The sequence below is a fragment of the Vipera ursinii genome, assembly GCF_947247035.1.
Source record: "Vipera ursinii genome assembly, chromosome: 2".
NCBI lineage: Eukaryota > Metazoa > Chordata > Lepidosauria > Squamata > Viperidae > Vipera > Vipera ursinii.
The window spans coordinates 152,515,985-152,540,246 of record NC_139513.1 but is presented as its reverse complement, the minus strand read 5'-3'; the positions used below and the strand labels follow the sequence as shown (position 1 = coordinate 152,540,246).

The 24,262-nt window shown below is 43.6% G+C and overlaps 2 protein-coding genes across 2 annotated transcripts in view; one reads left to right on the top strand and one right to left on the bottom strand.

Annotated features, from left to right (window-relative positions):
• SLC4A8 (solute carrier family 4 member 8) overlaps positions 1 to 5,964 on the bottom strand; it is a gene marked incomplete at its 5' end in the record, with an annotated part of 113,837 nt that extends 107,873 nt beyond the window's left edge. The window contains one exon of the mRNA XM_083352449.1: positions 5,920 to 5,964. Coding sequence (XP_083208575.1) covers positions 5,920 to 5,964 — 45 coding nt within the window. The remainder of the gene's footprint in view (positions 1 to 5,919) is intronic.
• The window catches only part of LOC310634265 (aquaporin-5-like), a 381,927-nt gene that overhangs the window by 177,207 nt on the left and 180,458 nt on the right, over positions 1 to 24,262 (top strand). The window lies entirely within an intron of this gene.

Sequence of the window (24,262 nt, the reverse complement as noted above, 5' to 3'; positions counted from 1 at the left end):
TGTAATAAGTCTCTGAAGTAATTGTAGGTAACACTGGACAGATCACTAACCTTCTGACAATACCTGGAAAAAGACAGATGTAAAATTGAAAAGCTGCAACAATTTACTAAACAGACTGGCTGATGCTAACATTCTACAAACAACAGCCTTGGCTTTGGTTTATTCCACAGCTCAATATTGTGCTAGTATGTGGCTTAAAATGCCCACACCCGAATGGTCAATGACCAACTCCACCAGACAATACGTATCATCTCTCGCACATTGCATCCCACTCCTATGCACCAGTTATCAATACTTAGGAATATCATACCACCCCACATTAGAAGACAACAAACTCTCGTTCGGCTATAATTGAGGACACTGAACAAGAATAGACTACCAATTCATCTGGACAATGCACAGCCCATCACAAGATTGAAATCCCATAGGCCAGCATAGAAAACAGCTATTCACCCAGTTTAACCTAAAAAATGCCTAGAGAGAGGAATGGTCCATGGTATCATCATCATCATCAAGTTGGAAGGGACCTTGGAGGTCATCTAGTCCAACCCCCTGCTCAGGCAGTAAACCCTATACCAATTCAGACAAATGGCTGTCAAATCTCTTCTTAAAGACTTCCAGTGTTGGAGCATTCAGAGTTTCTGGAGGCAGGTTGTTCCACTGATTGTTTTAACTGTCAGGAAATTTCTCCTTAATACTAGGTTGCTTCTCTCTATGGTTAGTTTCCATCCGTTGCTTCTTGTCTTGCCTTCAGGTGCTTTGGAGAATAGCTTGCCTCCCTCTTCTTTGTGGCAACCCCTTAGATATTGGAACACTGCTATCATGTCACCCCTCATCCTTCTCTTCATTAAACTAGACATACCCAATTCAAGCAGCTGTTCCTTGTAAGTTTTAGCCTCCAGTCCCTTAATCATCTTTGTTGGTCTTCTCTGTACTCTTTTCTGGAGTTTCAACATCTTTTTTACATCATGGTGACCAAAACTGGATGCAGTATTCCAAGTGTGGCCTTACCAAGGCATTGTAAAGTGGTATTAACACTTCACGTGATCTTGCTTCTATCCTTCTGTTAATGCAGCCTAGCACTGTCTTGGCTATTTTGGCAGCTGCAGCATACTGCTGGCTCATATTTAAGTGATTGTCCACTAGGACTCCGAGATCCCTCTCACAGTTACTACTATTGAACAAGGTACCACCTATACTGTACCTGTGCATTTGTTTTTTCTTGCCAAAATGTAGAACCTTACTTTTTTCACCGCTGAATTTCATTTTGTTAGATAGTGCCCAATGTTCAAGTTACTCCTATTGAGCAAGGTATCTCCTTTAGTACTATACCTGTGAATTTGGTTTATCTTCTTGAGGCTTGATCATTAGTGATCCCTCTACCAAGCCACCTGATTTTGGCCTGCCTTGCTCTATCTAGATGAAATTGGACAGAATTAGGTGTGATACTGGAAGAAGCACCCTGTCCTGTATCAGTGGGGATGGAAAGTTTTCCCTTGTTGCGATCGTGGTGCTAATACACAAAGTATTAAATATACTTGCAAGATTGCCCAGGACATGCATTTTATGGTTCCCCAGAAGATCTGCACAAAGCAACGCCAGAGGCAATCGCCTGGATAGGTGAATTGGACATCCAGTTATGAGGCCACTGCCATACCCCTATAGAGGTTTTCTATATATTTACATGGATTGTGTTATATGTTTACTTCTGTCATGTTCTCATCATATGCTAAATAATAAGAACTGAATCTAAAGTATTGTGCAGCCCTATAATAGTGATATTAAATCAATATTGATCAAATACAAACACTAGTTCTCAACTACACACATAACCACTACTACCAACTTGCTGCAAACATTAATGCGTTTTTCAACCTAGAACAGGTATGTTTTCTAGTATCTTGAGAAGGATGAAAATATATATATTGCTTTTTCCCCTGCCCCCGTTTTTTTTTCTTAATTTCTGTTCCCTTGTATTTTACCTTTTGAAAGTTAATAAAATTTTATTTTTAAAAGTTCTGGTATCAAACCAAAAATATTTTGCACCTGTACCAAAAGACAGTCCATCACGGTCCATGTATAAAAGCTAACAAGAGCAGAATCCTATTTCATTCATTCTGACAGTACTCCAGGGTAAATGGCAGCATGTTGTTCTGTTTTCCTGTATCTTATTTCCATTCCCCACCCATCACCCACCACCCAGGATTTGCTCTAGTGGTAGGAATGGCCTTGCTTCAGCTTCCTTGTCTTTTGTCTTTCTTTTGCTGTCCCATTTTCAATAATCTAACATTTCAATTCTGCTTTGTTGTACTTTGTTGCCTTACTTTCCGTTCTCCTCACTACTGTTGGAAGAATTCAGTTCATTTTTCTCACTCTTTTGCTAACATTTGGACGACAACGTTCGCTCACAGGGATCATCTTGCCATTATCTTCCATTACTTCCCTGAAATCTGGGGAAAGTTATTCTGCTTTATTTCTTTCATACATAGTAACTGGCAACTTGGTTAAAAACCCTATCTTGTATTCTTACTGCTGAAGAGCCTGTGTTCTCTCTACAACAGACATGTCAAACACAAGGCCCGGGGGCCGGATCCGGCCCGCAAAGTGATTTCATGTGGCCCACGAAGCCATGCTGGAAACAGTGAGGGAACGGCCCCCACTGCCTTGGCCCTGGCCCAGAGACCCTCCTTCTGCCAGAGACCCTCAGATCTGTCCCACTCCTGCCCAGGCCCCCATAGGCACCCTTGATGCGAATGATGTAGAGCTGGCCACGCCTACCTAGCAGGCCATATGCACTCTAGCCACGCCCACCCAGTAGGCCACGCCCACCCTGGCCATACCCACCCTGCCCCCTGAGGGCAACTGCAATGCTGATGCGGCCCTCAATGAAATTGAGTTTGACACCCCTGCTCTAAAAACCTGCAATAAATAGATGTCCGTGTCTTTAGTTTAGGTCTTGAAAAAGACTTTTTTGGACATAGTGTATTACCCTGAATATTTTGAAATGTTAACATGGGGAACTGGAGAAAACAAATGGAAAGAGACAGAAAGATAGCAGACTTGTAACAAGGGACGGGCTTCTGACTTGACAACAGCTCCAAAGGCTGCCCCTTAAATCTTTATTTTGCTACTGCATTGAAAGAGATGAAACAGAAAATCAGACCAGGCTGCAGAAGTATTGGTGTTACTGTAGTTCTGTGGGGAATAAAAAGATTTTCTTTTAGACGAAAAAGGGAAAGGTTAGGTAGAAAATTTATTTGCTATTTATTTTATTATTTGAATGGCAGTAGATTTTTAATGGGGTGTAGGAGGGAAATTCATATATTATTTGGAATTGTTAGGAGGAAATTATTTGGTGCTAATATCACCTGTCATACTTGATAGCCTTCTACAACACTCAGACTCTCATTTGCCTTTTGTAACAGATATTGCAGCAGTAAATAAAAACAAAGTCAGTCTGGTATTTCGTTTTCTGTCTTTTCTTCTGGTCTTATAGTCTACAGTGGGGGAAAAAACCTTGCTTGTCACATCTAATTCATCACTGAGTTTCCAATGGTAGCCAGACCTATTACACTAGGGAAATTGCAAGTCAATGTGAAGTCAATATATTCTCCTGCTGTTCATCTTTGTTCCTATCTTCAGATGCCACTTGCAACTGAACATGGAAATTCCATTTTGTCATTATGCCTGAAAAGACTGCTTTTTGTGGGTGGAGCTAGAATGAAGAAAATAGGGGGGGAAATTGGGTAAGGAAATAAAAATCAGAGTGAGGAAGTTTCATAACAAGTGGGATTTATAACATGCCCATACTGAAAAGACTCTTGCTATCCCAATCATTTCTCAGCCCCACATTGAAAACCCACATTTTAAATGGGAACTATAGTCATCTACAAGATGGCCTAATTGTCAGGATGGGTATGACAACAACTGGAATTCATACTGTCCACTTAAAACTTAAATAACAATATCAATGGCACATAGACTTATATAGCAGTCCATAATGCTTCACAGCCCACTTGTGAGTGGTTTACAATATCAGCCTATTGCCCCCAACAATCTGGGTCCTTCATTTTACCAGCCTCGGAAGAATGGAAGACTGAGTCAACCTTGAGCCGGTCAGGATCAAACTCCAGACTGTGGGGCAGAGTTTATCAGATTAGAATCATAATAGAGCTGGAAGGGACCTTGGAAGTCTTCTAGTCCAGCCCTCTGCTCAAGCATCATTTCAGTCAGCCTGCAATAATACTGCATTCTAACTACTGCGCCATATGGTTCCTTAGACCAAAAGCAGAAGAGATGTCAAACATACTTGCAGTGGCACATAAGAAAACTTCAAGAATACAAAATTCCCCTGTTCCCAGCCAGTTGAAACATATCTTACTAGAGTTGCTCTTGTTTTTGTATTTACTTGTTAAACCTTGTATGGGACTGTACTACTTCTATCTAGGGAAGCTTACTGAACAAGGTAAAAGGAACAACAAAATAAAAACTGAGCTCCTTGGCTTAACCTGGGGGGGAAAGATTATTTGTACCAATGTTATTATATCACTAAATATTCTAGAAACTGCTAACTCAAGATTACAAATTAGAAAATAAATTTTCTAAACTGACCTCGCTGTTATACAAGTGTGCCAATCCAACTGTCTTTCAATAAAAACAGAGCACCTCCATAGTCTTTATCACTGTTAATTTTTAACTTCTCCATTGAGTACAAATTCTTCAAATTTTCTAAATCTTTCCCCTCCCCATTACAATAGACCGTCCACGCTGCAAAAACTTACTTAAAAGCCTCCTTTGGGGAAAAAAATAATAATAATAATTAAAAAGCTCTGCAGAGCTATGTTTACGAAGGGTGGCTGCACAGGTGAATCCCAACAAGGTGAGTGTGCTGCATCAGTTGGGTTTCGAGTTACACATAACCTCTTTGCATCTTTTTGCACGCAACACCCATCCTGCACACAATCAGTTCGGATTAAAAAAACAGCGCGGGGAGGGAGGGAGGAGGGAAAAAAAAGAAACAAGTCAGTTTTCAGATGCTATCTAGCCTCCTTCTTTTAAAAAGCGGTTTACGCTGTGCAGACCGTTGGGGTGCTGCTGGTGAAAATGGGGCCTCGGGACCCTGAAAGCCGTAGCTGTGGCTCCTCAAACCATAATAACCCGCAGAGCCCAACACATAAAAAGAGGGGAAGAGACAGGAGAAAAAAAAAGAAACTAGTTCAGGGGGTCTTCAAACTCGGCCCTTTTATGACTTGTGGACTTCAACTCCCAGAATTCCTCAGCCAGCATTGCTGGGTGAGGAATTCTGGGAGTTGAAGTCCACAAGTCATAAAAGGGCCAAGTCTGAAGACCCCCTGAACTAGAGAGATGGTTCCCGGAGGCGGACGGCCGGTGCCATGGAAAGCAGGCTCCTTCCTCCGAACTGATTTCGAATTCCTGCTCCGAAACGCCAGGCTTCCTTCGGCACAGCGGGACCTCTCTCTTTCCGGAGAAAAGAAGGCAGCCAAACGTCCCCCTTCCCTCGCGCCCGCCTCGGGGCGCCTGTCCGTTCCCACCCACTCAATTCAATCCAACGGGGGGAGGGAGAGGGGAAGGGAAGAGCCACGCCGTTCCTCCTTCTCCCGCCCCCCCCCGCCTCCCCGCCGCCGCCACAGGCAAAGACTGCCGCAGTAAGCCGCTTCCTTCCACCCAGAGAGCCCTTGCCAGCCAAACCAGAAGAAACCCACAAAGGCCGGTGGCGGCGTGAGAGGCCCCCCCCGCCCACCTCGGGGCTCAGCCACGCGAAGGTGACCTTGCAAAGGCGTCGGCGAGAATCCGCCACCGGCAATGCACGCTCATCTCCCCTCCCCTCTCTTTCCTTCCCCCCCCCCCCCCAGCGCGCTGCCGCATCCGTCCTCCCGGCCGGGACCTGTCAGCGCTCACCTGGTAGCGGAGGAGACAGTCGGGCTCGTTACTCTCGGCCGGCATGGCTGGCTGGCTCCGCCGGGCGAGCAGGTGGCTCCGCCGGGCGAGCAGGTGGCTCCGCTCGGGACCCGGGGGACTTCTCCGCTCGGCTCCTGCTTACTTAGAGAAGCGTCGGGCGGAGCAGCGGCCGGCCGGCCGCGGAGTCATGGGCGCCTGCAGACCGCCGCCCTCTCCGGCTCCATCTCTCCTCCGGCCCCGACCAGCCACCAATCCCGGGCCCGGAGGCGTCAGGCTCCCGGGATGGAGAGGCGCGGAGGCGCGGAAGGAAAGAGCCGGGGAGGATGCAACTGGGGGGCGGAGGGCGAGGAGAGGGCTGCGAAGGACGAGGAGACGCGGGAGAGTCGAGGAAAAAGCGAGAGCATCGCTCTGGGGAGTCGGGGGGGGGGTGTATGTGGAGAGAGGGAGGCGCCAAAGAAGGAGAGGCGCAAGGTAAGGCGAGGAGAGCGGGGGAGGGGCGAATGGCATGAAGCAAAGGGATGGGGGAAATATTGAGGGCGGGAACCAGCCGAGAGGAAGAGGGTGAGGTGAGGTGAGGTGAGGATGCTGGAAGAGGCGTGTGGAGGGGGGGGAAAGGAGCTGAAGCTGGGCTTAGCCCTCAGGTGTCTGAGGGGACCAGCGGAAGGTGAAGCAGAATGAGGAAGAAAGATAACAGAACCTCCCTGGGCTGAGGACTAGACTAGAGAAAGTCCTAAATATTATACTCGGAAGAGAGGTGTCCCTGTGGGTCCCCACAGCATGACACACACAACCTGGTCTGAGGAAGGTGGAAATGAGGGAAGCAGAGAAATGAATTAATTCCTTTCCCAAAACGTCTCATCTCTCCCAAATCGAACTTTCCTCTTTTCCATTCTTTCAGTGCTTCTTTCCTCTTTCAGCTCTTATCAGCCGGCCTCTTGTATCAGCTTCCGTCCTGCAGGTGAAGGATGCTTTGAAAAATAGCCTAAAATAATGGGCGCTTCATCAAAACGGTCCCATAATTCAGATCCCTCCTTCACTAATAGTAACCATATTTTAACTGGCTCTTTCCCTTCCGCACTCCAAGTCTCTCTAGCTAGCCAAAACATCTTTGGGCCAAAACAAACTGTTTGGCAAAGTCAGAGGAGATAACCTGAATTATATTGTCAGCATTTCTAAACAACATATCTCGATGCAATATCTATATCAGACATGTCAAACACAAGGCCCGGGGGCTGGATCCAGCCCGCGAAGGGGTTTCATGTGGCCCGCGAAGCCATCCTGGAAACAGTGAGGGAACGGCCCCCACTGCCTTGGCCCTGGCCCAGAGACCCTCCTCCTGCCAGAGACCCTCAGATCTGTCCCACTCCTGCCCAGGCCCCCATAGGCACCCTTGATGCGAACGATGTAGAGCTGGCCACGCCCACCCAGTAGACCATACACACTCTAGCCACGCCCACCCAGTAGGCCACGCCCACCCTGGCCATACCCACCTGGCCCCCTGAGGGGAACCGCAATGCTGATGCAGCCCTCAATGAAATTGAGTTTGACACCCCTGATCTATATGGTCATTTTAATTAAATGCGCACATATTCTCAGAGCACAGTGAAAAGCATTCATATTCCTTTCTTTGTTTTTTCCTAGTTTCAGTTTTGAACACGACAAAAGAAGAACGTGCAAAAAATACAATTCCCTGATTTATCTGAGGAGTTGAAATAAAGGAACTTTAAATTCCTTTTAAGTCAAGGAACTTAGAAACTGGGTTTTGTAATGGTGAAGAAAAAATCAATTTAAAAGAGCAAAATACTAAAAAGAATGACACCAAGTGATCTTTGGAATCAAGTAATCTTGTTCTCTTTTGAAAGGATGTTAACAAAACAAAATTTAAATGGCACTTGCAAGTGGAATTAAGTGACAGAGTGGATTCAGCTCCTTAAATGTTTTTATGCTCAAAGAGAAATTAGCTCTGATTGATCATGGAAATGCTCTGGGATAGGGTCTGGAGATACTCAGCTCATTGCTTTGTATAAAATAGGCGGTCTCTAGGTCAGGGGTAGGCAACCTTGGCTCTTTTAGGACTCATGGACTTCAACTCCCAGAATTCCTGAGCCAGCCATGTTGGCTCAGGAATTCTGGCAGTTTAAGTCCACGAGTCATAAAAGAGCCAAGGTTGCCTACTCTTACTCTATGTCATATAGGAGAGCCAGTCTGGTATAGTGGTTAAGGCACCAAGATATAAGCCAGGAAGCTGGATGACCCTGGACCATCATTAGGTGAGTAGTGTGTGGGCTGTTAAACAAGGGCCTCACATGACCATGATTTCCAACTTCCTGTTGGCTTCCACATTGTAGGAAGTTAGCAGGAAACATCAGAAATCACAATTGCATAACCACTGGGATGCTGCAAGAGTCAGAAGTCTGAGGACCCATTGTAAGGAAATAGCTGAGATGGCTAAATTAATTTCTTTGATAAGAGAAAAGACAACATCTACATTTATTGTTGCGTGGAAACCCTTTATGGACTTATTGTGTTACACAAAAACAGGAACATATGTTTTATGGTTTTGATGATTAGACAGGATGGGTTATAGAAATAAGAGAGAGATTATGTTGTAACCATAGAGTAAGAGGTAAATTTATATTTGTACTTATAACTGCTGTAAAAAAGATTGGAAGCTATTTCTTTGTATAATTTTTCTTCCTTTTCTGATTTTCTTTTACTTTTTCTCTCTTCCTTGCATTTTTAGCTTTCTCTTTGAAATATTCTGGTACATAGACAATTCTGGACGCAACCTCCTCCCCCCCCCCAACTTCAGCATGTTCTGCTTGCCCTGAAAGTTTTGGGATCCAACATTTTTGAGACATGATCCACAAAACCACAAAACATTTGCACCAGCTAAGCCAGGGGTAGGCAACCTTGGCTCTTTTGTGACTTGTGGACTTCAACACCCAGAATTCTTGGCTGGCTCAGGAATTCTGAGAGTTGAAGTCCACGAGTCATAAAAGAGCTGAAGTTGCCTACCCCTGAGCTAAGCCATAATCTCTTTTTTACTTTGTCATCCTTTACAATCTACCCTCACTTTGCTGGTCATCTCTCTACATGACCAGCATTTGCCTTCCAATTGTGAATCTTCACTGGCCATTTTAGCATGTTGGGAGTCAAAACCTTTTGATTTTTGTATTTGTTATAAACAATATAACAATTTTGGACTGTAAGAGATATTTATTTGGGACAGTAATACTGGGGCAATACCAGTTAATGCAATCTGAAGGGTTAAATTTCAGATCCATATTTTCATGAGGTCAGAATTACAAACAATGATGTGCTAATGGAAATAGATACATGTTTGCCACTTGAGAATACTATGGCAAGATAAAATAGTGGTGCAGAATAGCAAATCATGCCAACTTTTGAGTACAAATGTTCAGGTCTGGTGGTGTGATGATTCACTTAATGGCCACATCACTTAAGCAACCAAAATTCTGGTCCCAGTTGTGGTTAAGGACAACCTGTATAGTTTTCAAAGTAATGATCCATGAGTTTAAATACAAAGAACACCATATACAAACAACAACTATAATCCCAACTTGGAATTGGGCTATTTGGGAGGCTATATTTATCCTTAATAGACTGTCAAGAGTTTAAAACTGCACTAGAAGACTCTATATATGTCTTGCCATCTTTGTAGAATATGAAAGGCTCTTTCAAAAGTTCTTCCAATGTTTGGAACTCCCTTTCACGAGAAATCAGGCTAAGAGCATCACAGTCATTATTTTAGTAAACAAAAATATTATTTATGCTTTTTGAAGGATAAGATAGCGGACACCTTGGGATTTAAATTGGCTTACTCCATTTTATTTACATGTTTCTAAATATTATGTTCTAAGCTTTAAACTATGTTCTTCAATAATGTTTTATTTAGGAGTTTGGTGATTTTATTGTTGTTTGCATTTTATCCCTTTTATACTTAACCACCTTCAGTGCTATTCTTTAATATAAATTAAATGAATCAGAAATGAAACTTGAGTGTGTAAAAATTGTTTAAGAGAGCTATGTGAGGCTCCCTAGGAATGATATACAAAGTATTTGACTGAGTTCTGTGGGAGAAGATTTACAAAGGAAACAGTCAAAATATATCATGGATTGTCTTACTTCACAGACTAATAATGTCATGTCGAGCTTGCCTATTAAAAATATCTGGATGCTTATAGATGTGTTAGAATTCTATACAGGCAAAAATGCCCACCTTCTTTGTCACTATTCTCAATCTTTTAGTATATACTGTATAGCTATGAGCCTATCATATCACTATAGTTGCATGTACAAAACATTTCCAGTGATGAGCATAGCCAGCCTACTGATCCGGTGTGTCATTCCTTCTGTTGTGATTTACAATCAATAGAATCAGCAGGGTGTTTGCGCTCTTCAGTAGGAAAGTGAAGGTCAAGAAATACGTATGAAGCTCTTCCCCCACCCAAAAAAAGAAGATGTGCAGTAGGGTTCAAAAAAACTTACTCCCAGCAAAATGCAGAACAGCCACAGTTTTTTGGCTGCTTGAAATAAATAACTTTAGGCAGCTCATGTAAGTGCTGGCAAGTTGATCATGAACAGATGCAATTTTCCCCCACATGTAGTAGGACTTGTGGAATTTTGCCAAACTGCCAACTTTACAAAGCTGACGAAATGTCAATTCTGTTATGTTAACCTCCCTCAACAGCACGGAACTGATGACCCTTGAATCAAAGAAAGATGGAAGTAGAAGCAGAGAGGATTCCTGAACTGTCAGTATTTAAGAAGAATTAAGGAAAAAGACGGGTTCCTTTAAAATAATAATAATAATAATAATGAAAAACATGATAGACACAAGAAGTGAAGTTTACCTTTCTTCCATGCTAATGACAGGGGGAAGCAAAATCTGTTCTTGTAGATGTGATTAGGTATCTAGTGTTCAGTGCACTTTACAACAAGCCAACTCTTCTAATATATACCCTAGCTTAGACGACTGAGGATGTTCACAGGAAGCAGATATGCGATCTCTTTCTGGGGAGTATGACTATGTATTATAAACTGAACATCTCTTAGTGTTTAGAATGTTGGTCTTATTCATAACACCCAACAAGGATTCTCTCAAGAGAAAATAAGTTATTTTTTCCTAAGCTTTTCTTAACTTGATGCTTGATACTATTCCCAACATTATTCAACTTAACTACCTCCAAAGTAGCCAGTTTTGGGGTTAGAGCTCTAATTTCTTTCATCTAAAGTATTATTTAGTTGTAAATGACACCACACTGCTGGGAGGGAATCTTAGAGTTGATCATAAAATTTCTGTTATAAATTGGTGCAGCTGTTAAGATACATGAGTGATAAGCTAGTTGCTTTGTTTATTTAATTTGTTTTTGCTCTATATCTTGTTTTCCCTCCAGGAGCTCAAGATAGCATATACCGTACTCCCTCCTCCGGCCTTTCCCCACAGCAAAAGCAGAGCAAATAAGTTGGAATGAGAAAGCATTTCCATGGCTAAGGTAGGATTTCAGCCTTACAATAATACCTTCGTAGGCCCAGCTATACATCATGATACATGTATGATTATATTGCATGTAAAGATGCAAGTTGCACCAGGAAAAACCGATGGCTTTTCTTAAGCAAAATCAAGGTACTAGAAATTTAATTCCAGTGCTGTGTATGTTCCCTCATCAGCTTTTTATACCAGTTTTATTAAAGATACATGAAATGCAACTACCTGTTTATGGTACTTTTGGCCTTTAGATAATTTGATGTTCAATAAAGTACAAAACAGATGTGACATACCATTGGGGGGAAAAACATTGAAGAGCCTTAAATTTCAGGTATCATCCTTGCTTAGTGTTGTATTCTTAACAAACATCTAAATGTCATTAGAGATGCTTTTGTTTCGAACTATATTATGAAATAAAATTGCAATTGTGTGTGTCTGTTCAGAGGTAAGTTCATTAAGTTAGAGCACATTTCTTACTACAAGATTTAACTCCAGTATCATACTATTAAAATGTTTTTAGCAACAGCTAAATGTTAAGATTTATTTTTAATGGTCATTCTTCTATCTGAGTCATGGTTGTCAAGGCACTATGGAATGCATAGACTCCAGTAGCTTTAAATGTCATGTATTTTTGTTATTCCTCTACGAATAAGCTTTGTATTACACTATTCCCCTGAAATGTCAGACAGAAGGATATTAGTTATTCCTGGTAAATCCAAATAACAGGACTCGCCAGAGATGTTTCGCTGCCTAAGCTGAAGGATGAGATGTCACTTGCCACCCAGATTCAGCTGGCAATTAAACCTTATGTCAACATTGGTGACAGAGTAGCAGTTTAGGGAGCCCAAGGCTGCCTGTTCAGCTCATGCCTCTGTGCTTAAGATCTCCCTGCCATTCTCCAACCTCCAGCTCTTCTGCCTAATTACTTTTCCTAATGGTAGTGCTAATCCTGCCCATCAGCACCATAGCAGTTTGTTAAAGTACATTCCAATCCTTTCTATTCACATCAGCGCGCTCTAATTAAATAAATAAATAAATAAATAAATATTTGTCTAACAAAAATCCTAAGAATAGGTGGTAGCTCATTATTGCTTCATAATTTCAGTTTACTGTAATGTATATAGCTGGAGAAAACATGTACTGAAAAAATATCAGGTGCAGAAATAATCCAATATGACCATAACCAGGTTTTCAATGAATTGTCACTTTTGCATAGTAGTGTGGAAAATATATAAAGACACTCACTAACCCAGTGACATATAGATGCTCAGCTTAGATCATAAATTTAAATACTTAGATCTTCAACCTTAGCTTATATAGGAATCCAGATTAAAACACTGGCCACAATAGAACAAATCCACTGAAAGGGACCAAATTATTCATTGGGGTAAATAGTTCCATTGTCCTGGAAAACACTTAGGAAATTCCCAAGATTAAAACAGTATCTCTGTGACTGATACTTAAATCAATTATTCACGCTCTCTCAATTATTCCTGCCCTTTGAGATGATATCATGAATTTCTACAATTAAGAACAAGTTTCATTACAGAAGTTTGTATGGCTTCCAACTAATTCTGAAGGACTGCCTTCACCTAGACCACGGGTGTCAAACTCGCCACGTCACATCACGTGTCACAATGTGTCACGACTTTTTTCGCATTGCTGGAGCTGGGGTGGGTGCGGCCTCCGCATGATGCAACTGGCCCGGGGCCCAGCAGTTTGACATCCCTGACCTAGACTAACCTGCCCATATCTTTATATGGGGGGGGGGGTGGGGAAAGGGAGAGGGTAAAGAGACTCCTCCTCACTGGGAAGACTCATCTGAGGTTTATGGTTTGCAGGCAATACAAAGGACAATACAGAGACATAACTTGTAGAGTTGGCTTAGAGGCGCAGCTGTCCTTGTAGATGAAAAGAATGGCTGGCAAACTATTGGAAATGGTTGGGGAAAGGCTGACCTATTCGTCCTCCCTGCCAAGGAAATTGCCAGTTTATTGAGTTGGCCTGAATAGAAGCTGATGCAGCTTTAAGAGTTTTATTACCCCGAATAAGTTGATTTCTCAAACAGCCCTATCTTTTTTTTTACGACGCACACAGAAACTGAGTAAAACTTTTTTTAATAGCCCTGTGAAGACAAGACGTAAATAGGTAAGCAGTGGCATCCAGTGATGCCAAAATGATAATAATGTCCAATGATGACATCAACCTTGCCTCATTTGCCTCTCCCAATGCATTTGCAGATGCTTTTACACATAACAAGGGGATATACAATTCCACTGAAATCTTCCACAAAGGTCTTATTCTGGATTTCATTTTTTTGCAAAAAGCAGTGGTACCCATCATGATGATTAAAAAATGGCAGAGGAGATCCAGCACGGGAATTTACTAGGTACTGAGATCCTGAGTTGCTCCAGTTCTAGTAAGGGAAAAGGCTATATTTATAAGATATCTGTAGTGAAAAAAGCAAAGACCTGAAAAAGCAAAGACCTGAATAAAACTTAAGGTAGAAGTCAATACTTCTGAAGCAGGCCCAGACCATAGAAGGGGACCATGTTCGAATACCAACAAAACTGCTCTCTGCTATATACCTACAGTGCCAAAAGACAGGAATATTATGAGAAAGTAACCGTAGTATCCTCAAGCATAGTTTGCAACTTATCTCCTTTTAATTTTCAATTCAGCTAAAAACGGGGGAGAAATTATTTAAATTTCTCAGGGGCTACCACAAAGAAGAGGGAGTCAAGCTATTCTCCAGAGCACCTGAAAGCAGGACAAGAAGCAACGGATGGAAACTAGTCAAGGAGAGAAGCAGCCTAGAACTAAGGAGAAACTTCCTGACAGTTAGAACAATTAACCAGTGGAACAACCTGCCTCCAGAGGTGGTGAATGCTCCAACACTGGAGGTTTTTAAGAAGAGACTGGACAGCCATTTGCCTAAAATGGTATAAGGTTTCCTGCCTGAGCAGGGGGTTGGACTAAATGACCTACAAGGTCCCTTCCAACTTTACGTTTACGTTTACGTTTTATTTAATTTATATACCGCCCTTCTCCCTGGGGACTCAGGGCGGTTCACAGGGCATATAAATAAAAATACAGTACTATACAAAAGTTAAAACAAAGATTAAATCAGTGCCCAATTAAAAAACAATAATGCAATCTAAAATGACAATTTAAAACCCAGCTCCCCCATCAGGCCAGACCGGCCAATTCAAACAAATGGGTCTTCAGGCCACGACGGAAAGTTCGGAGGTCCGATGCCGTCCAGAGCTCCACCGGCAGTTGGTTCCACAAAGCCGGGGCACCCACAGAGAAGGCTCTCCCCCTGGGGGCCGCCTTATTATTATTATTATTATTATTATTATTATTATTATTATTATTATTATTATTATTATTATTATTATTAAGCTTTGGAGTTCTATCAACAAATTAATTCCCTGAAGACTGAACAGAATAGTATGAGTTGGAGAGGAAGAGGCAAAGCCAGCAAAACAAAGACCATGTTTGAAAATGGCCTTGATCTTGCTTGGGACTATGGAGAAAAAAATCCATTGAAAAAAAATCCACTGAATCCTTATGGTAGTCAAATGCTGCTGGCTGCTCCACTGTAAGCTACAGGACTTTTGGTCTCAGGAGGAACAAATACAGCTCATCTTGTGCTTCCCAGTGCATCCATACACACAGCAAGAAGAGAAGCAGAATCTCATACACACAGAGATCAAACACATACTTCTTTAAACAACAGAAAACACCGATGCTGCCTATGGCCACTTGTGGTAAAGGGGGCCGGAAAGAATTCCAAAAGTCACCCCCTGGTTTTCTTGTTTTCTTCATAGGTAAAGGTAAAGGTAAAGGTTCCCCCGCACATGCGTGCTAGTCGTTTCCAACTCTAGGGGCCGGTGCTCATCTCCGTTTCAAAGCCGAAGAGCCAGCGCTTGTCCGAGGACGTCTCCGTGGTCATGTGGCTGGCATGACTAGACGCCAAAGGCGCACGGAACGCTGTTTTCTTCATAGAAGTAGTTAATTCATTACAGAGCACAAAATCTCCACATTTCTGAAAAGGTTTGTTTTCTGTTCTAGCCAAGGAGATAATCTGCCCTGCAGTCACCCACTTGGGAGGTTTTGAAAGAAAGAAAAAATTTGCACAGAAAGATTAGAAAGCCTATGACAAAGGGCATCACACCAGCGCGCAAAGCCGAAATCAGTGAGTCATCCTACAGTAGGATCTTAATTTCTAGGGAAGATTGCCAACTTTTCTCCTGGCTTCTGAAACTTTGCCTTTAATAGCCTCTCAAATTGCTGACACCAGCAGAGGAAGCCGCTTAAGCAGAAAAGCCTATGGCAGAGTAAGTAGATACAATTTCCCAGCACTGGGCAGGGAAGAAAGAGACCTTTCTATGTGTGTAAGTAATATATTTGTGCATGGGAGAGTTAAAATAATCTACAGGCATTATGAGATGTAACAGTGCTTTAAATTCAAAAGGGTATTCCTATTCTTATTTGTAAATTTCAGATGTTACGCATCTAAGATGAAAGGAAGAAAGCAGGGTTGTTTGAACATACTCTAATGTTAAAGGCAGAAACATCACAAGGACTTTTGCAGAGCTAGTCAGTACCACACAGGTTTGGCTGGATGAAAGCCTTTTTTTTAATAATAAAAAGCATGTATCCAAAATTTCACAGATTTTTTAAAAAGAGGGGGCTTCTAAGTGAGTGATAGTTTTATTAGTCTGATGTTGCAGACTAATTTTTTTTTTAAAATACAAGCATATAAATTTGAAACCTCAGGACTGTGTTAACCTTTTAACACAGGATGGTACTTTTCAATAAACTCTCAATTTAACACAGTAAAGCAGAGAAAGCAGTGTCCAAATGTGTGATTATTGATGACTGAGTTTTTTCAGCCCCCAAATCCTTTGCCCCATCTTAATAGTCTGACAGCAAACCAAATTAAAAATTGCCTTAAAATGAAGCCAGACCAATTGACCATTTAACTAAGTCCTCCCCAACCTCATGCCTTTGGATGAATAATTCCTATCATCCCCAACTAGCCAAGTTGAAAGGAGAGGGCAACATGGGGAGAAGCGTGTTACTGGAAATTTAGCCAAGAGTGTTTTCCATAGCTAGTTTAGAGGTGCGGGGAATTTAATATGCACTCTAATATACGTCAAGCTACATCAAAATTAGGCAGTGCTTCACTTTAACTTAAAATTCTTCTTATTTTATCTATGGCAGATACTTTCTTATTTCAGCGAATGCCTCCCTTCTTTAAACTAATATTGAACAGTAAAATAAATATTCCTTGCAATAAATACTAAATGGTATGCCAGACATAGACAACCTTTGACAATCAAATTATTCCTGAATGATAAAGCCCAGCATCCTTCACTGTTGGTTAGTTTAATTGAAGCCATTGGGAGTTGTAGTTTAGCACTATGTGGAGTGCTCACCTCTATTGGTTGACATTAGAGGTTACAGATTTTGATTTCAAAATTACTAACTTCTTGAAAAGTTCAGATACATCACCAGAAAATCCAAGAACTAAAGACTAGACTCAGAAGATGAGAAAACATCTTTTAAAAGGTAGTAGCAACACACCTGTGCACTATACCAAGACTTACAGTCTCCAACTTTCTTTACTATTCATATTTAAAATTGTAACATTATTGTAATTGAAGAAGTGTATAGATAAGCACATTTTGTTTGCTTAGGGCCAAAAAATGAGGAGGAGGCAGAGCAGAGAAGAACAAATTCACCTGACCCTACATCAGGTAAATAACCTTTAAAGATATTGGTTGGTCAGTTGATCCCTATATGAGTTACCGGTTGCATTCCTATGTGGCAAATGTTGGGTTCACTGTGCAAGCAAAACCATACTATTTTTAAATGGGAGTTTTGGAGATCACTGTATCTATAACTCCAAAATCTGTAAACCTTTCTGTACATTCAATCTGTCCTTAGCAAATGAACACAGCAATAGAAGCATGAAGACATTTTTTAAAATGTTGAAGTGGAATAGAAAGAGCTTATCTCTGCTTAAGCCTTTAAAACAGGACAGCACAATTAGTAGAGGGAAAAGAGCCATACTGATAAATAAAAAATTAAAATAATTGCAGCCCACAAAAGAGTAGTTGGCCTGCCAATCAATTGTATGGCGATTACCACATGGCAGAAGCAAAGGAGCTGATACTGTTGATAAGGCCTGGAAGCATTGGAAAGACTGGAAAGAATCTTGACAACAACAATGTGTGACTGTATATTCTGCAGCCTACTTTAAAGATTTCAACTAACAGAGATATGTGGATTGTTGATATAAATAATATTTAATACCTCCAAAATATTTGAAAACTGACACACAAATATTCTATGTAGTATCTTCAGTTAAAATCATTATGTTAAACTTTAAACACAGTGATTAAACACTATATAGATCTAGACAAATTTACTTATATCTGTCTTAAAAGGTAAAGGTTCCCCCACACATGCGTGCTAGTCGTTTCCGACTCTAGGGGCCGGTGCTCATCTCCGTTTCAAAGCCGAAGAGCCAGCGCTTGTCCGAGGACGTCTCCGTGGTCATGTGGCCGGCATGACTAGACGCCAAAGGCACACGGAACGCTGTTACCTTCCCACCGTGGTGGTCCCTATTTTTCTACTTGCATTTTTACATGCTTTCGAACTGCTAGGTTGGCAGAAGCTGGGACAAGTAACAGGCGCTCACTCTGTTACGCGGCACTCGGGATTCGACCCACCAAACTGCCGACCATCTGATCGACAAGCTCAGCATCCTAACCCACTGAGCCACCGTGTCCCTTTGAGCCACCATGTCCCTTTATATCTGTCTAGATCTATACATTTCAGGTAAGAACTATAGCAGTCCCATGAGAAGCAGTGGGTCAAGGAATTGGGTTGGCTATGAAAAGTTACCAGGAATTGTTTTCAGGTAGAATTCTGGCTATCATTTTTTTTTAAAAAATGAATTGTAAAATGAACTTTGATCAAATTAATTCAGACCAATATAAAAGGCAGGTAACATTCTGATAGCGCAAAGTAAATCTTGAGGCCTCCTGTTCTTCAAAATTCTTTCGGAATTATCCTGGTTCTGTATCCTCCTATCTACCCTATTAACTTTGGAGCCTAAACTTCCAGCACAAGTTGCAGTGCTATACAATTTTTCTTTCTATTGACATTGTTCAATTTGTCTTCTTAACTGGTCTACTAAAAAGGCAATTGTCATCATCCTGTCCACGAATGTAACCAATAAGAGCCTAAAATGGGTCTGCACATGTGTTCCTACTTTATTATTGATAGAACATAATTTTACTGATCAGGCAAATAAAATATAGACTAATTGGATAGATTAACGAGACAATATTAGGATAGCCAACTTTTATGGTACAAAATTTTATGTTCAAGCAATTAATATACCCTAAAGCTCTTGTTTTTCAAGATAAATAAAACATTTCCTCTGATTAATGCTATGCTAGGGATGCAAAACCAGACTGTGTTTTTGTCCAACTAAAGCTAGGTCACAATGAAACTTTAAAGAAACAGCTTTACAATACAGATAGTCCTCGACTTATGACCACAATTGAGCCCAAAATTTGTGATGCTAAGTGAAACATTTGTTAAGAGAGTTTTGCCCCATTTTATGACCATTCCTGCCATAGTTGTTAAGTGAATTATTGCAGTTAAGTTAGTAACATGTTTGTTAAGTGAATCTGGCTTCCCCATTGACTTTGCCTGGAAGAAGGTTGCCATGATCACATGACACCAGGACACTGCAACTGTCATAAATGTGAGTTAATAGCCCAATATCTGAATTTTGATCATGTAACCAAGGATATGCTGCAATGGTTATAAGTGTGAAAAACAGTTAAAAGTCACTTTTTCATTGTCGTTGTATAACTTTGAACAGTCACTAAATGAATTGTTGTAAGTTGAAACTATCTATATAAGTTGCCACTGTTATGTATGCAGGCACCTGCATAGCAACAGCCACCAGGGGGCGTTGGCCTGAACGGTTGTGGCGGGAAACCCAGTTTCGGTGGGAAACCTAGGGCCAACCCCATTGGTTGTCCGCTTACCTGGCTAGGTATTTAAGGAGGCCAGGTAACCCTCATTCCTCAGTACGCTACCCCCCTCCAATAAAGAGCTGAACACGTACTCCGGCTGGCGTCTCTTCCTTACGTCGGACCCACTGCACAATAGTGGCGACGAAGGTGGGATCCTGCTGACAAGGAGCTGAAGTCACTGGGGGAATGCTCCGCAAGCTGAAGGGAAAGGCATTTTCCTTCCTTCTTCCCCCCCCACGACCACCAGCCGACCGGACCACGCCGGTCATCGCATCTGCGACTCGAGACCCGAACCAACACCGCGATGGCAAGAGCCGGACAACCCCGCGAATTCGACACCCACCATCCCGAGACATGGGCCCGTTACCTGGCTCACGCCGAACTGTACATGCGGTTCAATCAGATCTCAGAGGACGGTGCGAAGGCGGCCGCCCTACTCTGCATCGGGGGACCAGCACTCCTGGAGATCGCCACAAATCTGTTCGCCCCGGAGGCCATCAACACCGTTGTGTACCGGGACCTCATGGCCAAGCTCAACGCCCACTTCAGGCCCCGGCGCTCCAAAGTGGCCGCGAGGTCGCAGTTCGAGAAAAGAGACCAGCGCCCTGACAAGTCCGGTGCCGAATTCCTCACAGCCCTACGGGAAGCCGCCATCGCCTGCAAGTTTTCGAACTTGGAGGAGCGGCTACGGGACTGGTTGATTTGCGGCCTACGAGACAGGCGGCTGCAAGAGCGCCTGTTCGAGAGAGAAGAGTTTTCACTCCAGGAAGCCAAAGATGCCATCCTGGCCCACAAAGCGGCCTGCGGGGCCGTCCAAGCAGTCCAGGAGACCCGGGCCGGCAGCCAGGCGGCCAGCATCCATCGGCAGGTCGCCACAGCCGAGGACGAGCAGAGCATCGACCTCCTCCAGTGGACGTCGACCCCCAACCAGCGAGTCAGACGCCCAGACAAGCCCAGGCCTCCCAGCAATGCCACCAACCCTCAGAGGTGCGCAGGGTGTGGTGGGAACCACGTGTGCAGCCTCTGTAAGTTCCGGTCGGCCACGTGTCGGGCCTGCAAGAAAACAGGCCACATAGCCGCGGTCTGCCGTAGCCGCCGCCCCCGAGAGGAGATCCATGAGCTGCAACCGGAGGAACCGCCGTTCGAAGGTTCTGGGGCCCCGACCAAAACGCGAATTGGCTTTGTTGAGAGCCGGCTGGCCATTAACCACACGGGTAGCCGCCGGCTGCTCAAACCCAAAATTAGACTAACAATCCGCTTGCAAGGCGTTCCTTGCAGCATGGAGCTTGACTCCGGATCAGCGGTCTCGATCATTTCGAACGAGACCCTTAACTACATAAATAGCCGGAGCAAGCAGCGGATTAAATTACGGCCTACAAATTTAACCCTGACCGATTTTCAGAACTCGCCGGTCATGGTAAAGGGGGAGGCTACCGTCTCGGTGGGGTTTAAGGGTCGCGAAAAGCACCTGGAGATTGTAGTGGTAGAGGGCCGGAGAGCCAGCCTGGTCAGTCTAGACTGGTTCGAGGCCCTGGGAATCATGGCCTCCAGGATCCACCGGATCCAGGGGTACTCCTCAGCTCCACTGGCAGCTGGTTCCAGAGGGCAGGCGCTCCCACTGAGAAGGCCCTATCCCTGGGTGTCACCCGCCGGCAATCTCTTACCGGCGGAACCCTGAGCAGACCCTCCCTGTGGGAGCGCACTGGGCGAAGGGCGTTTGATGCCGGCAGCAGGTGTTCCCTCAAATACCCTGGCAATCGTGGCAGGAATCAAAAAATTCCACGATTATCTGCATGGCAGGGAATTTACTGTCTACACGGACCACAAACCACTCCTACGCCTGTTCACAACGGACAGGCAGACGCCCCAAATCCTGTCCCCCAGAATGCTCCGGTGGTCCATCTTCCTTGCAGCCTACAATTGCAAGCTGGTGCACAAGCCAGAAAAGGAGATGGGCCACGCAGACGGCCTAAGTAGGTTACCCATGGACACCCCTGAACCAGACCCAGCACCAGCAACACAGATCCTAGCCCTGCAGGTGTTACCAGAATGCCCTCTCCACGCCAAGGACATTGCCAGTAACACAGCCACCGACAACATCATGAGCAGGGTACACTCATGGGTTTGCACAGGGTGGCAGGACAAATCCCTGGGGCCTGAGTTCCAGGCCTATTTCACCAGGCGCAACGAGATCTCCACACACAGGGGTTGCCTCCGCTGGGGAAGCAGGGTCATCATCCCCACCACAGTAAGGGGCAGGGTCTTGGACTCCTTACATGAGGGACACCCGGGGGTGGTTAGGATGAAGGCTCTGGCCAGAAGCTACCTCTGGTGGCCAGTGTTGGACAAGGACATTGAGGAACGGGTCAAGGCCTGTTACATGTGCCAGAGATCCAGGCCAGAGATGCCACACGCACCCGTGCACCGGTGGGAGGCCACACACACACACCCTGGTCCCACATCCACATTGACTATGCAGGGCCATTCCAGGGCCAACTGTTCTTAGTAGTAGTGGACAGCCACTCCAAGTGGTTGGAGGTAGTCCCGGTTCCCAACATGACCTCGGGGAGGACAATCCAGGCGCTCAGAGCTCTCTTTGCCACACACGGCCTCCCCGACGTAATTGTGTCTGATAACGGGCCTCAGTTTACCGCTAATGATTTCCAGGCGTTGTTGAAGGCGAACTGGATTAGGCACGCCACCTCCGCGGTCTTCCATCCATCGACCAACGGGCAAGCCGAACGGATGGTAAGGACGACCAAAGATGCACTCTGGCGCATCATTAGCGGGGACTGGCATCACAGACTGGCGAAATTCCTACTTGCCCAACACACTACACCATGCGTGGCTACCGGGAAGAGCCCAGCAGAACTACGGTGGGGACGGCGTCTCATCACCAAGCTGGACCGTTTACACCCAGACCGAGTAGCAGCCAAGACGGTTAGGCCACCACCACCACCACCATCATCATCATCGCAATCATCACCAGCACACAGAGTTCTCAATGTGGGGGACCTGGTCTGGGCAAGAAACTATGGGGCAGGGCATCCATTGGTTCCAGGGACAGTGGTTGAGAAAACTGGACCCCTCTCTTACATCGTGGGGGTGGAGGGGGACAGACACATAAGGCGACACATCGACCAGCTCAGAGGAAGGGTCCCTGAGCACACCACACACGCCCAACAGGACAGCCACACCCCAGGAGAGGTCAGCCCAACCAGAAACAACACAGAGCAGGAACCAGAGGAGGAGGGCCTCCTGAACCCAACTCTGTTCAACCCAGCACAAAGGCCCCAAGAACCAGCTGTCCAAGCCCAGGGCCAAGCCACACCCAGATGGTCCACCCAGCCCCACAGGACACCTGCCTACCTGGCAGACTATGTGTGCAAGTGACCTCCACATAGGGGCATTGTTCTTTTTGTTGTTGACATACAGTGTACATAGTTGTAGCTAGTTGCAATTGTTATCGTTGTTATGTGTTTCTTCTCTAAGGAGGGAGGGGTGTTATGTATGCAGGCACCTGCATAGCAACAGCCACCAGGGGGCGTTGGCCTGAACAGTTGTGGCGGGAAACCCAGTTTCGGCGGGAAACCTCGGGCCAACCCCATTGGCTGTCCGCTTACCTGGCTAGGTATTTAAGGAGGCCAGGTAACCCTCATTTCTCAGTACACTACCCCCTCCAATAAAGAGCTGAACACATACTCCAGCTGGCGTCTCTTCCTTGCGTCGGACCCACTACACAATAGCCACTATGTTTTGCGTGAAAATGTTCCCACTAATACTAATATTAATACTAATAATAATTCCAACTTGCTGAGTTAGTGTCCTGGTTCCTATTTATGATTCAGTATGACTCAGATTTAATCTTTACTCTTTCTTCCAAACGTGTAATTAACCATATATTGCAAGTAACTAAAGGCACGTGATTATTCCTTGAAAAATAGATTTATTTCATACCAATCTGCTACTACACTCACAGACATGCTAGAATGGGAGAGAAGTCAGCTTATCTTAAAATTTTCATTTCAATATCCTATGCCAACTTCATTCTCAATAAAATATAACTCTTTATGCAGCTGAAAAGCACTTTCCATGCACAAGTAAACCATCAAGTAAAACAAAATAAAATAAATTAGGGAAAAATCCAAAAGATCCTAATGCTATTTTATTGTTATAAATGCAGTTGTGGGACTCAGCCAGTTTGCACCACTTCGGCAGAACAGGTAGCTATTTTTTTTAAAAAAAGTTTTTATTGTTTTTCCCCATACATTCAGTAATAATTTATTCAATAAATGTGCTGTCTGAATTTACATTCGCTAATACATATTTAATTCCTAATCCTTTATTCTTTCCTCTAGCTATCGATAAAATAAGTCCCAAGTTTGGTAATATTCTTCTTTTTCTTTCAGTCTCATAGTCAGTCTATCCATCTCTGTGCATTCTAGTATTTTTTAAAAATTATTTCTTCATCTGGTGGTATTCCTTCATTTTTCCAATATTGCGCGAATATAATTATATACTTTGTTTATCAGTCTTTTCTGGCATTATACTTAATAAAAAAAGTTCAGGTTTAAAATTTACGTGTTCTCCCAACATCTTTCCTAGCCAAGCATGTATCTTTTTCAAATAACTCTTTACTTTGTCACATGTCCACCAAACACGATAATAAGTGCCTGACTTATGTTTACATTTCCAACATATATTTGTCATGTTTTTGAACATTTTTGCTAGTGTTGCTGGTGGCAAGTGCCATCTATAAAAC